The sequence below is a fragment of the Passer domesticus genome, chromosome 4 (assembly GCF_036417665.1).
Source record: "Passer domesticus isolate bPasDom1 chromosome 4, bPasDom1.hap1, whole genome shotgun sequence".
Classification (NCBI taxonomy): Eukaryota; Metazoa; Chordata; class Aves; order Passeriformes; family Passeridae; genus Passer; species Passer domesticus.
In genome coordinates, this window is record NC_087477.1 from 33,220,701 (window position 1) to 33,237,831 (window position 17,131).

A 17,131-nucleotide genomic window follows, 5' to 3' on the forward strand; every position below is an offset into this window, starting at 1 on the left:
GAGGCTCCTGGCACATAAACTTTCAGAGATGATAAAAAAACATCAGAGGTAGCTTATTACCTGGGTTTATAATTGTCTTTTAGTTTGGGATCATTGGGGTTTCACCTTATTTCTAAATGAAAGCCTGAATGTCTCCAACATTCTTTTGCTTCAGGAACTGGCATGCCATGTCATTGACAAGCCGTGGAATTAGACCACAAAAATGGCAACAGTAGAGTTTCCAATCAGAATTGCAATGAGCTTTGTGGGCCTCCCTCCGAGTCTGCTTCCTTGCCATCTTCTCCCTGGAGGGAACCATTTTTGCTTGTCTTAAATCCATTTTTGCTTGTTGAGTAGCCTCTGCTTGTAAAAGATAGCTGCTGAGTCAGCAGGATTTTTTTATTTCTGACTGATGATTTGTATTATTTATGACTTATATATTCCAGACAAAGGCAGTGAAGAGGTGCTAGACTTGAAAAGTTATTTGACAAGCAGTAATGAGCCTCTTGGATGGAGAAGGAGGAAACTTTCTTTTTTTAGCACTAACAGTGCTAACAAGGAATTCTTAAAGTTGCAGTGGGGCTCTGGCCTGGAATGGGTTTGATGGGTTGCATGTCAAATATATTCAACAGTACAGAATGTTTCTGTACAGGATGTTTCTATAACAGTGAAGTTGCAGACCTGCACTTTTTTTCATTGTGGAAGCTAATCCTAAACTACCTTGTCATTTTCAACCACTGCTGCCTCTTCACATCAGAGGGTACTTACCTATCCTTTTTCTTTCAGTTTGCATTAGCATTTTTATACCCTGTATCTCCACTGCTTCAAAATCTGCGTGTTGTAAAAACTTGGAACATATGTCTCAAAGGAATCTAGTGTGCACCTTCAGTGCCTCCATTTTAGCTGTACAAATGTCTTTAAATATCTTTTCAGCATTTGAAGATAATGGTATGCAAGGTCTCAATTTGTGCTTCTCTGGGCTTGTGCACACTGCATACAGCAAATCCACCAGTCCTGGTGCAGCACAACTACTGCTGTTGCCAAAAGCCTGCAATTGCCATAGCTGTAACTCATTAAACTGAACATTCAGATTTATTCTCCAAACTGTGAATAACTTTTTTATCCCTTACCTGGAAGAAGATTCTAAATGGATTAATTATTTACCCTGTAAATCTAGAGACAACATCAACAACAACAACAAAAAAAAAAAAAAAAAAAAAAAAAAAATCAAGGTTATTAACCTGTGTTTTGGCCTCATGGTGTGTTCAAGTTGTTGCATGTCATACAGGCAAGGCAATACTGTGCATGTGCAACACTTGTAAAGTAAAAATAGCTCGTGGATTTTTACTTCACAAACTTGGCACAATCTGTAATTCTGGGAATGACCCTGGTGAAAATACACATGGTGCACATGTGCTGTAAATTTGTTTTTCTTCAATAGAAGAAAGAATACAAGGCTTCTAGAGTGTTATCGATGGGTTTCTAAATTGTGCAAAATATGTTTCTGGAATGGTATTTCAGCTTCCCAAAGGCATGTGAGAAATGAAAAATTTTCTTGCTATCAGTGTAATTAGCGGCTACTTGCACTCCATGTGAATTGTGATTGAGTTCAGTTTTCATCATGTGTGTTTTTAAAGGGCTAAAAGAGTTCTGCCAACCCTTGAAGTATAAAAGCAGCTGTAAAGTGCTCTAAAGAGGCAATATAAAATATCATGCATGTTGTTTAATGACTAAAGAAACTTACAACTCTTTTAAAATTAAAATTGTGAAGGGGTTCAGTTGACTCTATTGACTTTTGGCAGACCTTACTCAAATGTCCAGTTCTTAGAAAGCAGCTTCAGGGTTGTAACTACCACAGCATTGTTGGTGATGACAGACTAGTGGGTGCTGCATTGTTGCACTGGGGTGAGGGAATGTCACTCCACATCTCTATTTCACAAGTTCTCCTGTTCTAGCAAGAGACATTTATTTACTCTTCCCTTGTTTCTGAACAGTGATTCCCTGGAAGCTGCCCAGCCTGCCCCGGTGAGGAGTGTTCCTGCCTGCCAGGACAACGTGGATGTGAGACCTGCTCCTGCCAACTCCTCACCTGCTGCAGTCCTCAAGCCAGTGGCACCCCTGGGTTCTGCCAAGGGCTGGCAGCCTCCAAACCAAGCAGGTAACTTCCAGAGAGGCTTTTCCTTGTTGACCTAAAGACCTTTGGATGGCTCAGGAAAACAAACTTCACCTTGGGCGTAAAAACAACAGGCTTCAAATGGCTGTTTGTGAGTTTTGACAACAGGCCAGTTTGCTAGGAAAAGAGGAGAAGAAAAAACAATTTAGCTGTTTTAGTAAACCAGTAGCTCTTTATAAGTACCTTCATATATGCAATTCATTTCACAAACAAGCAAAATCCGTTGCCTCACACCTGTATTAAAGGCATTTATGCCAATCCAATATATGTATATACACCCCACAGTTTCATCTTGGTGCTTCCCATGTGACTGTAGATTCAAGCATATCCCATGCTATTTCAGGTAGGAATATCGACATATGTTGATATTATGCATATATATGGGTTTTCCAAGTGATCTTTTCAGAAGTACTAATTAATTAAAAAAAGATAAAAAAGGCTGAAGCACTAGAGTGTTTATGTATTGGACATCTGTAGGTTTTATTTGAGCAGGGTGCCAGATTATTATGTAAGTTTGGGTTACAGAGATTTGTGTAAAAATTCTTACAAGGACAATTCACATAGCTACTACCTTTGAATGAACTTTGGTGATTTCTACACCTTTGAACCCACACCAGAATGTGTTGTATCTGGAAAGCATTCTGTTTTCTTTATGAGCACTCCTGTGTTATTAAATAATACAGATACATTTGTATGTGTAACTGTGTACTTAGGTTTTCATAGTATTACATGCAATAGTTACTTGGGGTAATTTTTTAAGCTGAATCAGTCTTTGATGCTGAATTAAATTTGTGTAGTAATTTCAAAGGATCTGGGAAATCTGTATTATTAATTAAGCTTTAGCTTCAGATTTTTCTTGCTAATATGACATGAGTAGTCTTGATTCTCTTTCTGACAGGATCAATTATGCTAAATCGTTCTATTAGTTTGGTTTTATTCTGTGTAAGGGTTTTCCTTCTTTAGAAGTATATCCAGTCTCAAAATGGAACTATAGAAGCCCTGGCATGAAAAAAAAATAAAAAAAAATACGGTGTTAATGCTGAATGTTTTATAATGGCTTTGACACTTCTATTGAATGTCTGCTGTGGTTGGTAGCAAATGGATGTATTTTGATTGGGCTGTGCAGTTCTGTAGGAAGCCTCAAGATGGCAATGCACTGTCATTGCTGTACTTTCCTGGAAATAGTGAGTCTGCTAATGAAGGCAAGGTAAAGATTTCTTAAAATTTAGATCAGTTTAATTCTAGCACTGTTTTACTTCTCTGAGTTAGCTAGCATTAAAATGAAAAAAAAATCTCAAAACAACAGAAGCCCCACCACTTTTTAAAGTAATGTTTTTGGTAGTATGTGTGCTTAAAGCAAGCTTTTGTGGTCATGTCATAATCCTGCATTTTTGTAAGTGACTGGTTGTGCTTCACAGTTGATATGACTGTCTGTCTCGCCAAGTGATGAATTATTTAACTTGCATAGAAACCACCCATCAGTTTGGAGTTTCTGTAGTACTACACTCATTTTTAGTATGTTGGTAAGTGTTTCACTGCTAAATCCTACTGGTGTGCTCTAGTATTAATATGAGTCAGGTGTATGAAATAGCCCTTTTTGTTTAAGATGTTCATGAATGAGAGAGTTTTAAAGAGATTACTTACATTGCACTTGATTCTGTAGTGCTCTGAAAATCTATGCCTATGCTCTTGCATAATGTGAAATTTTTTTTTTTTTACATCAGAGATACCAAGTAGGCAGGTGAGAGGGAAATCCAGGCAGAGAGTTTTTGATTATTATGTTCCAGAACAGCTTAAAGAAAGTTTAGAAAGTTCATACTGGCAGCGAAGCTGGTGAGAAGAAATGATGATGAGGATGTCAGCTTTGTGCTGTCTTGATGAAGGGTTCTGAGATGCACTGCTTAAGTTCCAAAGAAGCAAAGCTGTTATCTCTCCCCAACCATATTGGGGGAGCCAGAAATAAAAGCTGTAGGAGAAGGAGGCATTGAAAACTCAAGAGTTCCCTAAAACTGGAGAGTACAGGGAAGATAATGCAGCAGTGTGAATGGCAGCTGCCCAGGAATTAACAGGGTGGGAGGAGGTATGATGTCCCAGGTGCCAGAGGAGCTTCAGTTTACATTTGCTTCTTAGGAACACAGAGAGTCACCCATTGCCATGGGAAGCCAGTCTGTGCTTGTCCCCTGTAGGTGGAACAGCAGTCAGGTAAAACTGTTTTGTTTTTATCAATTTTTATCATCTGACTAATTTTATCAAAACATTTGTAATTGAATGTTTTGATAAAATTAGTTAGATGTTGAAGAAAAAAAAAAAGACTATAAGTGTTTCAGAGAATGCTTGGACTTCAGTTCTGCTGTTTCTTTGCAGTTTGTGAGCATAAAGTTTTCCTTAAAGTAAAATTTCCAGTACTCCACAGGCCAAACAAAATTTGGCTTCATAGGCCATAAGCCTGACAAAGTTTTAGACAAAAAAACTCCTTTGATTTCATAGCTGAAGTCTACCTTAGGAGATAATTAGAAGGAAGATACAGTCTCATGTAAATGTATAATGGTATGCTATTAATAGCAGAAATGTATTGGGAGCACAGTTTTGTAGCTCTGATACCACTCACCCTTCTCATGAATATTGTGTGTAACACCAAGTTGTTTCCAAAGCAAAATAGTCATGTCATAGGATTTTGTTCATGCCTGGGGAAGCTGTAAGATGCTGATTGATGGTGTGGCATGAAGATTACCAGTGATTTTATTAAGTTGTCTGACTACAGAGGTATGTCATTTGGGTAGATGACATCTTTTCAATTATTAGTTAGAAAGATCTCTTTCTTGTATAGGTCACCCAGAGAATACCTTGTTGGTTTTTTTTTTAAATAAAAGTATTATGACTTTTTCTTTTTTTAAGCTTCACTGTAGGGGTTTGGGGTGATTTGTTGATTGTTATGGGTTTTTATTTTTTGAGATTGTGCAGAGATGCCTGAAGGTGTCAGAGGGATTTTGTTGTGAGATATGAGCGATTTCATCATCTGGCAATATGATGGTTCAAAGTTGAATGGCTGAGATAGTGAACCTGAAGATGGTTCAGGGATTGGGTTTCTCTCTACAGAAGTCTCATGTGAGTGGATCTCACAGTGATAGCACCTTTGGGCCTGAATTTATCCTCATTGGCTGTGGGGGCCATTCATGGAGTACCCATGGACATTACTATGCTAGTTGTCCACTATGTTGGTAATAGAGGTTTTATTCCTCTTTGGAACAAAATCCTAATATTAGAGGATCCCTCAGTTTGCTAGTGGAAATGAGAGATGGCTGCCTCATGCTTTCTTTTAAGGCATGGGTAAGAAGCTCGATAATCTTCAATTTTTTTTCTATTGTTGAAATGAGAAAAACACACTGTTATAGTGTGTTATATGTGCAGACTAGAATTTATAATAGTTCTTGCTTCATTTTTGTTGAGCTTCATTATGAAGCTCTACTCACCTACCAGATGCACAAGATTTTTACAAGATTATTTTAAATTCAAAGAATGGAATAACCCAGAGCATCCTGGCTACCTTGCAGTGAGCTATTCTATATTTGATAACTATGACTCTACACTTGCATAGCATGGCTCACCCCCAAGGAGGCCCAAAGCACTTTCTAGTCCTGGGCCAGGACACGGTGCATGCACAGGAATAGCTTTCACTCACCACTGCCACGCAGCCACCTCGTGGGTGAGAGATGACAGCTGCTTGTCAGCGTGCTGTGACATTCCACGGCAACTTGAAAGGAAGCGAATAGCACCGTGGCAAATTGAGGCTGCTGGGACAATCTCAGAAGGTGTTATTGCCTGGACCAGCTAGAGTCAGTCCAGAAGACAAACTGTTCTCAGGGAGAGTGTAGCAGGATCGGTGATGGTCAGAAGCAGTCAGGACTTCCAGTGTTACCTTTCTCACATGAAATTGCCTTCTTATACCTGACATCTTTCCAACCTTTTGCTGGGGGGTGAGCTGCTGAGGCATGGGGACCATAGGGGCTGTGTGCCAGGCACAGCACTGCCAGTCCCACACCCTGCCTTCCAGTACAGGAGCTGGGCAGGCAGCATCCCGCTCGCTTGTGGGGTCCCGTGGGATGGCAGGGGGCCTGAGGGGAGCTGTTACAGCTGGTGGCCAGAAAGGCTGGTTTGCTTCTTGGAAAGGAGAGTTTCATTGCAGTTGATGCCCTTTGTTCCTCCTAGGCTTTGCAGTTGAGTCAGAGGAATGGGATGGGGAAGGTTTGTGGTGGAAGCATTCAAAGCTGGTGTTTTAAGTGACCCTTTACTCAGCTGTGCCAGTTTCCTTGTTCCCAGGGTCTCTCTCAGCCTGGTATCACTAGGATATATAATCCCCTTACAGCAGAGCTGCTAGGGAATGTCAGCATATTTTGCAATACGCACAACTGTCAGTTGCCTAATCCTGAGCAAGCACATATGTTAAGCACATGATCCCTTCAGCAGAGGGAACACACTTAGAAACGGCTGCAAGCACATAAAAAGTACTCCCCAGACAACTTTGTTTTAAGAATTCTGCTGTTTCCTTGAAGTTGTTTTTGTGTACTTGGTAGCCTTGAACTTTCCTCCTCTGGAGTTATCCATAGCTTTCTTCCTGCATTTTGTTTTTTATATGCTATTCCCACAATCATATTAAAATTATAAAAGCAAAAGAAAATGTAAGCCTCTTCTTAGGCGTGACTTGACATTGTGCTCTATTGGCAGTTTGAGTCTTTGTTTCCCTCCTTGCTATTTATTCTGCTACTTATTTATGTAGAGAAAATAGGATTAAAATTGTATATCAAACTGTGGAATTTGGCCATCAGGGCAAACAGTATGGAGCTGTGGAGTGGGAGGAAGGCACCGAGATATACTGTGGTATCACCAAATGCTTGTACTGCCAGTAAGTCCTCAAGGGATTAAGTACCATAAAGGGATGGACTGCGGCACTTTTCGTCCTTGTCACTTTTGTTTTTCTGTGTTTCATTTGTAATTGCACCAGCCCCTATATCAATTCTGTTCATCTTACAGGCTAAACAGGCTGGGTAAGGAAGTTGATAGTTTTGGGAATGACTTCTGCATGGAAAAAGCAACTGAACTATTGTGTCACCATCACAGTGTTCATAAAGTTCTGGAATTGTGTTTTTAGGATGCTCTCATACTAATTTGTTTCCTTTGTAGAACAGGAATTTAAAGTCAGGACTAATTATACGAGCTCAAGAAGCTACTTGGCCATTGAGGTCTAAAGTCTGAATATGGGGAAGAAACTGGGTTAACACTGCTAGTCGTTAAGACAAATTCTTATGTTGTTGGTATGGCCTCTGTTAAAGATAGGTCCCAAAACAGTTCCACCATTTTTCACTGAAAAAGATTGTTAAAGGTTGCTGCTCTGTGATGTAGTCACCATTCATGAAAGCAGAAAGCCTTCTCCATAAAAGTGTTATGATTGACAGGTCAAAATACAAAACCTTTCTGATCCTGCTTTATGGACTGTAATTAATTTTTCATCTAATCTAGATTATTATATCATCATGTGACAGCAAACCACAAGAGTTTGTTCTTACAAGTTAATTAATGTGAAGTCGCTTAGCCGAGCAAAACCCATTGTGAAACCAGAGTAATTTATAAATGTTAACCTTAACTTGATGGCAGTATGAAATTTTAACTCCTGTAGAGCTAGTGAAAAAATTAGTGTGTTTCTAAAACTTGAATGTTCATTTTTAGGAAGGGGCTGATCATAGAAATGACACAGAAATGTACCACCTACTTTTCAGAGAAAGAATGGCCTGGTGTACCTCAGCACAAGATCTGCTGAACAGAAACTCAGCTTTTCTGTTACAAACATGACCTTAGACAATTTTCCTGTGTTTTGGTTTTGCCAAATTCACGTGCTATTGCACCAAATTGCACAATTAAATGAGTTATTTGCAGTAGTTGGACAGATGCATGTTTCTTGGTGTTCCTTTAAACAGAGATGCAGGTATTTTTTTGGCTCTATGCTTATTTCACACACATCAAGTAGGAACATTCACTGACTTCCAAAATTTGATGTTAATTGTCTTTGATTTGTTAAAAAGTAACTTCTTGTCACAGAGTGACTCTCCAGATCCGTTCCTCTCCATTAGGTATCACCAGCTCTGTGTCCTGTTCAGATGCACAGGTGTAGGGCATCCAAGAATAATGCCTAATATTTGTTCAGCACATGAAAAGTCAGCATTCCTCTGGTAAGTGCATTCTTATTGGAATTCAGTGTTAAACATCAGCTTCATGAAACTGACAGATAATTTACATGACACTGGACAGACATGCTCTCTGCAGACAAAGCCAAGCTGTCGAGTCCAGAAGAGGAGCTAATAGCAAGGGAGGCAAAATCTTATCTTTGGAAAGCTACCAAATGGGTTTCTACACTGCCACTGCAGAGAAATGCAACACTGTAGTACAGGATTTGGTTTTCTCTTTCTTCTTGAGTCGCTTTTTTGATAAAAGCAACGCCAGTTGTGCCAAATTTGTGACGGTATGTGATGTAACAAATCAGAAGGAGACAGGCTGAGCGAGCCAAAACCACCATACTCATTTTAATTAAGATGCTTTACAGCTAATTTACCCGGAGCCTTTCCAGTTGAAAGGCTGGTTACTAACACAGGAACTATTCCCTCTAGTTGCAGGGGCTGTTGAAATGGGGCCAAGGTAACACCTGTTTTGATTTTCCACGGGTGCATACAGCTTTCACCCTGCATTTAAAGACATGATAATGGTTTAATTCGTCCTGTTCTGCCTTTAATCAGCAAAAGGAATTTAGCTCTGACTTTGTTTCCAAGACTCCATGAGAAACAAAAGAAACAACTACGGAATACAAGGGTTGAGCTTTGCGTTTGTTGGGGGGATGTTTTTTAGGTTTTGGTTTTTTTCTCACCTTGTACTTGTCCTGTAGCATTCTGCACTGAACTTGTGTGATTTCATGCAGGCCTGGGAGTGGATGGGGTGTTGCATGCAGCCAGCACAGTGAGCTGACAGCAGAGCTTTTCAGACACGTTGCTTCATCCGGCCATCTGTTTGGTTTTGAGAGATGGAACAGGAAGATTTCTTACACTACAGATATATTACGAAAAGTCAGAAAATTGGACGTATGAAGCTTTATATTTTCCATTTATAATACAGTAGTTTGATTGCGGTGCATAAATCACTGAGTTAGAACACTTTAAAATGAAGTTCTGGCACTCCCACTGCTTGGAGTAGCATTGTTATTTATAGATATTACATGAAGGCTGATGTTATGTTTAAGTGAGCATTAAACAGTTCAGGCTGTTGTATTGTTGCTACGCACCAGAGAACCTCTGTCAAAGTGACTTTGGCACCGCTGTGTATCCGCCTTTCTCCCTTTGTCTTCCAAACCTTTCAGCACTGTTTGCAGTTATCCATGTGCTCAGCGATGGAACAACCTATTGTTAGACTAACAAGGGCAAAGTCACACTGGGATTTTTAAAAAAGGGAAAAAAAAGAGGCAGTTCTTTATCCTGCCTAAAAGATTGTTAAATATTAAACTAGCCATACCAAGGAGTTCAGTGAAAGCAAACACTGTGGGTTTGCTAAACTTAAACCTAATAAAGTAGAAAGTTAATAGTCAGGTACAGAGTGTTTTTGGTTTTAGGGGAAAAAAAAGGCAATGACAACACATCATTGTAAATCAATAGTGCTTTAGAATGTTTCATTAAAAAGAGTGAAGGTGAAGTGAAGCCTACAAAACTCCAAAATTTGGCCACTGACATCTTCTCGTAACTTGCATAGAACCCAAATCTCTCTGTTACTCAGGTCAGAATAGCTCCTGCTGGAGTGTATAATTCTTATAAATTATTTATTTTATTTATTAATTCAATTTATTAATTTTTGTTTTAAATCTTCAGACCACCCATAAAAGTTGCTGTCCTTTGTCCCATTTCAAGCAACAGAGGTGGCAACAGGAAAATATGGGTGATTTCCTTTTCCATTACTAATCAGTCACCATTTGCAATTAAAAATGTGCATGTACCTTGACACATCTTGGATAATGGGGCATCTATCTTCCCAGTACTCCTTGAGAACAAAGCTGATGACCATATGTGTAATATATAAAAGGCAAAGTATAAAACACAGGGAGAGCTCAGACTGGTTGCCAAGAGCTGAGAGGTTTTCACTTAGATTGGGTGTAAAGATCTGTACCTACTTTGGTAATCCTCATGTGCCCTGGTAAAATCTTCATGTTGAAAGAAAAAAAAACACTTGCATCAGTTTTTTGGGCCTGATGTTTTTAAATCAAGTGGTAGTGTTTCAATCTGAAAGATTTCCAAGGGAATAGAGAAGAGAAAGGAAGGGAAGAGAATATCTGAACTCAGAGTATCCCTTTCCTCTCTGAAGTAAAAGCATCTTGTCCACTGGAGTGTTAAACTTGCTATTGAAGTAGAAGGAATATATGGGAAATATCAGTGTTCTATCTAAACAAGGAAACAGACCTAATATTTGAAACTCTCTAGCTACAAGAGGAGGAATAGTGTTGGGAAAAGTACTGAGAATTCATACAGATTTAAGTGGAGCATTAATAGTGGGGTTTTTTTAAATCAAAAGCAAAGCAACTAAAGGAAAATGTCACCACCAACAAAAAAAATGGTCTGTGGGTTGCAGTGGAAGTAATGAACCTTAGGTGAAATTACTGAAGTGTTAAAGGTATGTTTGTGGCCTGTGGAAAGACGGAAGTGGCCAATAAAAGCTATCCTCCTGCTGGTGTTCAGAAGGAAACAAGGAAGATAAAAGGCTGAGGCAAATCAAGTAGTGAGGAAGGGAGAATGATCTATGGTAAAAAAAAAATAAAAAAAAAATCTAGAGAACCGTAGAAGTTTTACAAAGGAGCCAGTATATCAAATAAGGTATTTATTATTATTGGTATAGATATTACAGTACTTTACTGGTGGATTTTTGACTGTGCAAGACCAACAAAGTCTTAATGTGATTACCAGCAAAGAGAAGGAGATTTCTTGTGAGAATGCTGGGGGCACAAACTGGGAGCATGGGCAGGGAGTGTCCTCAGCACTAAATGCCCAGATTGTTGTTGCTCAGGTCACAGCTCTTGCTTGACACAATACTAATTTGTGTGGTTTCTATTATGTTTTGCTTAAAAGTGAGTTTTTGTTTTAATGTGATGGGCTATCTCCTTCTCTCACTTTTTAGTGCTTTAAATAACTCAGAAAAGACTGATCTAACAGCTTTGTAGAGAAGATTTACATAGACAAATTCTCCTCCTGGCCAGTAGTAACTTTAAAGTTAGGTAGTGTTCAGAAAAGCATCATTCAGAAAAACAGCAATAATGAAAGCTGTAATGAGAACAAAGAAAAGGGAGCAATTGTGATGTTTGCGCTCTTTTTTTTTTTCCCCTTTAAGCAAGAAACACTTTTTTTAACTACACAGTGCAAACAAGACAGCTGATGTGTCTGAATGGGCTTTTTGGGATTCAGTAGAGAACCCAAAGAGAAACTAGAAGCTGTGTTGCAGTTTGATTTATGGCAAAAGCAGTCTTCAAACAGATTTGGGTTTAGTGTGTATCCCTGTCTTCTCATGAAATGGGATCTGAAAATTGAAAAACCATGTGTGATGACAGAGGAGGAAAGTGCTATTAATCAACACCACTTTTGTTCATGTCTTCAAAGCTGTTCTGCCACCTTTTTCATTTTTATCTCTTCCTAGGTTTTCAGCTTAGCAGCATTTCTAATCTAAAGTGAGCTACAGTAGCAGAGTGACTTGTTCCAGATCAAGTGCCTTTATTCCTAAATTCTTTTCGCTCAGGAATGTTGAATGTTTCAAGAATAATGATGTTATTTTTTCAAGATATTGCAAATTCATTAATCACACATGAAATATAGTCTTGTTTTAAAAAAGAAATAAAAATAAAACAAGCAAACCTTATGAATTGTTATACCTTTTGCTACTTCAGGTTCTGAAAAGGATCCAAAAATACATCAGTTTTGAAATGATCTGATATGAGAAATTTTCATAAACCAACCACTTAAACAAAAAAAAAGATATATGAGTATATTTCTTCTTCATACACAGAAAGAGTAAGCAAAAGCAGATATTGAGCCCATATCAGCAGGTTAATACCAAGTTTAATTACAGTACAAAAACATTGGTGTTAAACAGGATTTCTCTTTCAGATGTGTTAGCCTACATGTGAGTAGAGGAGGGGATTGCTAAAGTTCATGGTAATATTTTGATTAAACTGTACAGTGCTTGGCTATATTCTTTAAATAGCTCAGTATTGGCATTTTTGTTGGATTTTCTGTGGATTCAGTGCTGCTTAAATCTGTCTTCTCGGTGAGTTAGTATGGCACTTCTCTTTCAGCAGGGAATGCAGTGTTTTGCCTGAAAAGTACTTGCAACTTTTCTGTAGGACAGAAGCTGATCAGCATTACATTAACGGAGATGAAAAAAAACCCGATTTTTCTTTTTTTCCCTGGAAGATATGAAAAACAAGAGAGGATGAATAGCATAAAGATTAACAGCTCCACAAACTAGATTTTTGGCAAAACTTCATACCAATGCCTTGACCCTGGTGTTGGAGAGCTGCATCTTTGCAGCAGTAGCATCATCCTGCACTGTCTGATGTCTTGGTCATTGCTTGGTTGTTTGCCTCTGAGTTTCCACTCAGGTCTTAATTTCACTCTTTGATTTACAAGGTTTAGCAAGGCTGCACTAAAGACAGGGCACCAAGTAAACACTCCAGGTTTCTTTTGCCTGTGGTTGCAAACAAAAGGCTATGGAAATGTGGGCTTTTTTATAATGTGCTTGAAAAAGAAAGATACCTCCTCTTGACAGGAAAAACAGCTCCCATAAACCCATGTTGTTGTAGCTTGTACGTTACCAAGGTACATATTTCAATAGAGGGAAAAGAAAAGCACAGGACTGCTTGTTTCTTCACTACTCTTACAACAGTATCATTTGTGCCTTTTGTTTTTGTAAATGCATTTCTCAAACTCCATAAAAGCTTATGTCTGTTCTCCAGCTCTGAAACCCTGAGTACACATGGAAGTGTGTAGTGTATACATTTCTGAAAATGTCAGGGTTTTATTTGTGTCATACTTTTATAAGGAGGATGTGAACATGACCTTTGGAGTGCTTCAGATTGGCAGAATCAACTGATCCTGACCAGTGTTTAATTTCTATGTAGAAATGAATTTTGCTTATACAGTACTCTAGTTTAAGTTCCTATACATGTTGTATTGAATGCATGTTCTTGTTTAACGTGTTAGTAATGATGTACGATCTATTGCACTCACTGTGAAATTTTTTGAGTAGGTATGTCATTTTCTCCTGCCTCTATTCATATACTGATGTTCTTGGCTTTAGCTTTTGTATCTAAAACAAAAAAATGCCTTCACAGATTGTATATTCTTTTACCTAACTTCTTCAACATGTTAAAATTTGTCCACTACCTCTCCAAGTTAGCCAAAACCATTCTGTGTTATTTCACAGACATTTCATAAAGTAGGTAGGACTTTCTTGGTAACTTAATGGGGGAGGAGGGGAAAATGAGTGTTTTTTAATACGTTCCTTTAAGGAGGCTGGTATACACTGGACAATGATATTAGGCAAATGCTGCTGGTTGCTCGTGTTTCAAGTTAATTTACTTGGAACTGAAAGATGGTCCTCTAAAAGCTTTTGGCATTCTTTCCCCAGCTCCTGTCAGTGGATGGACATCAAACAGTATTAAATCACCTGGAACAACTGCCCCGAGTGAAAAAGCTGCAACAACACCTCAGCTAAATGAGCAAGACACGTTGGTTCAGCGGGCGGAGCACATTCCAGCGGGGAAGCGCACTCCCATGTGTGCACACTGTAACCAGGTCATCAGGTGTGTGTCTGTGTGCTGGGGACACTCTTTGGGGTGTGCAGAATTTGCTCTATGGCCAGGCACAGAGAGTGGTGATGAATGAGTGAAATCCAGCTGGCCACTGGCCACCAGGATTGCTCCCCAGGTTCTGTATTGGAGCATGTCCTGCTTAATGTCTTAATCAGTAGTACAGACTGAGATCAAAGGCACACTTAGTCACACTTGCAGGAGACCAAGTTGGGCAGGGGTGTTGCTCTGTTGGAGTGTGGGAAGGCCCTGCAGAGGGATCTGGACAGGCTGGATCAATGGGCTGAGGTCAGTTTGATGAGGTTCAGTAAAGCAAAGTCCTGTGTCTTTTGTTTGGGTCACAACAACACCAGGCATCACTACAGGCTGGGACAGAGTGTTTGGAGAGCTGCTTGGCTGGAAAGCACCTGGGGATGCTGATCAACAGCAGCTGAACATGAGCCATCAGTATGCCCAGGTGGCCAAGAAGGCCAGTGGCATCCTGGCCTGTATCAGCAAGTGTGACCAGCAGGACCAGGGCACTGATTGTCCCCCTGTACTCAGCACTGGAGACCACACCTCAGATCCTGTGTATAGTTCTGGGCTGCTCATTACAAGAAGGATATTGAGGTGCTGGAGCTTGTCCAGAGAAGGGCAACAGAGCTGGGGAAGGGTCTGGAGCACAAATCCTATGAGGAGCAGCTGAGGGAGCTGGCGGTGTTCAGCCTGGAGAAAAGGAGGCTCAGGGAGAACCTTACCCCTCTCTACAGCTGCCTCAAAGGAGCTTGCAGTGATGTGGAGGTTGGTTCCAAGGAGTCAGCAGGTTTATAGTCAGGTCAGCAGTCAATAGTACTTTTATCATTCTTTTATCATTATGGAAATAATGTTCCACAAGTGACAGGACACAGCCACAAGATGTGATGGGGAGGTTTAGATTGGATGATAGAAAAAATTTCTTCACCAATAGGGTTGTCCAGCACTTAAACAGGCTGCCCAGGGAGGTCTTGGAGTCACCATCCTGGAGATGTTTAATAGATGTGTAGATGTGGCACTTAGGAACATGGCTTAGTGGTGGACTTGGCAGTGCTGAGTGAGCAGTTGGACTGTGTGATCTTACAGGTCCTTTCCGACCTAAATGATTATATGATTCTGTTCATCCTGCACCCTCTCTTACAAAGCAGGGCTTTGTTTTGCTTTTGTGGGTTTTGATTCTTTAGTCACAAGTGGTTTAAGGTTTTATTTTGGTAATGCAGAACACTGTTTTTATGTGTGGTTTATCTAACAAAACCAAGAGTGAAACTACTTTGGAGGAAAAATATTGTGAACTGTTAAGAATCACTGTCTCACAGTCCATTTTATAGAGAACCAGAAAGCTGGATGGAGTGAATGTAAGACCCATGAAAAGTAAGCAAGTTAGTTTTCATGTATGCACCTGTTGCGATAGAATTGGGACTATTAGCTGATTGGAAACCAAACAGAGATCATAGCCTTAGAAAGACTACTGTTCCTTCTAAAGTATAGTTTCTAACTGAGAAGAAGAAAAACAACATCCATAGAAGAAAAGCAAGGGATGTTTTAACAATTACTAGGACTGGATTGATAAAAATTTCCTGTATTGCTGGATTTCAAGCTCTCTTATGGCTCCCTGGCCTTTGGACATTATGGTAAGCTATTGTCCTTGACTTGTATGACATGGGTACAACACAAAGACAAGTTTGCCAATAGAGATTAAGTTAAATAAGTTCTGCTGATCCCATAAGATATGCTACCATTAGCCAGAATTTTGTATGGAGGAAGAATTGAATCTGGGTTGCATTGTTCAGTCAGTGGTTTCTGACAATTAGTCATGATTGCCTTATTCAGGGAATTGTAATTGCTTTTATTGCCAGTGTGCAAATCATCTTTGTTTTTATGCACCTTGCATTTTGTTTTCCCTAAAATAGAAATCTCGTAGGATTATTGGAAAAAAAAAGGCGTTCTTCCAAAGTGTTTTCTTCTTGCTTATTCAGTCACTTGTATTGTTGAACTACAAGGGGAACATAGTATTTTTAAATTTATTTATCTATATCCTATGTTTTCAGTGGACAAAATAAGACAGCCTGCATTATCTTTCACCAAGATTAAAGAAAGAGACTTTATTGATTAGGAAGTTCTGAAAAATGAGGAAATCCATGAGCTGTGTAATTTTCATTCATTATAATAGAAAATCAGCCTTTCCACTGTAGGTTTTTGTAGCCTCTTCAGCCCTGGCTTGGATTCTACATCAGAACCAGCCAATGCAAGTCACTTATCTTTAGGGGTGAACTGAGTCCAGTTTGTTTGCTTCCATGAGATTTCTGTTGCGGTAGTTCACTACCAGTTCAGTTAGCACCGGGGTTAATTTTACAAGACTTTTTACTAATGGATCTGTGATTTTTTGGAAAAGTTATTCCTACTTCCACTGGATACATCAAGGAAATAAAATAAAAATATATGAACCTAACCCCCTTGAAGCAATAGAAAATCCTTACACACATTCCCAACACAGGTGCACCTATGGATCTTAATCCAGTTTTTTTTCTTCATTGAAAACTCAGAGATTAATATCAGAAAAAGAGTACTTATTTTTGGGATGAGCTTAATCTGATTCCTTGAACAGTTTGGCCTATATAATAATTCTGTCTGTCTTTAGTATTCTATCGTTTTTGTTCTCTGGGATTTGGATTTGTGTCTAGTAAATAACATGCAAGAAACTATTAATTTTCTTTTTTGTGCTATTATTTTAGTTTGAAACCAAACACAAAGTGCACTATATGCTGCATCTTTCATACAATAGGCTTCCTTATATTTTACAGCAGTTGTGGTTTATCAGGGTGTGCTGGTGCTCTGTGCTGTGAGGTCTCAGTGCTGAGCAGTTCCCCTCTCCTCTTGGCCCTTAAATCACTTTCTGTTGCTCCCCACTCCCCCATTTTGATCACAAAAAAGAGATGAGCTGCTGCCCTCTAAGCAGGGCAGTCTATTGTTCTGTGGAGCAACATTTACTCCTTAGTGGATAGTGAGGGCAAACTGCAGAGGCCCCACTTGACTGTACTTAAGCCATTGTCACCTCTTGTAAGTGACACCTTTTCATGAATAGTAATTGG

At 39.3% G+C, this 17,131-nt stretch overlaps 1 protein-coding gene across 4 annotated transcripts in view; it reads left to right on the forward strand.

The window, feature by feature from the left end:
- PDLIM5 (PDZ and LIM domain 5) overlaps positions 1 to 17,131 on the forward strand; it is a 126,274-nt gene that overhangs the window by 95,633 nt on the left and 13,510 nt on the right. For all 4 annotated transcript variants that reach the window (XM_064416984.1, XM_064416982.1, XM_064416985.1 and 1 more), the window contains 2 exons: positions 1,974 to 2,137; positions 13,850 to 14,024. In XM_064416984.1, the coding sequence (XP_064273054.1) occupies positions 1,974 to 2,137; positions 13,850 to 14,024 (339 nt within the window). The remainder of the gene's footprint in view (positions 1 to 1,973; positions 2,138 to 13,849; positions 14,025 to 17,131) is intronic.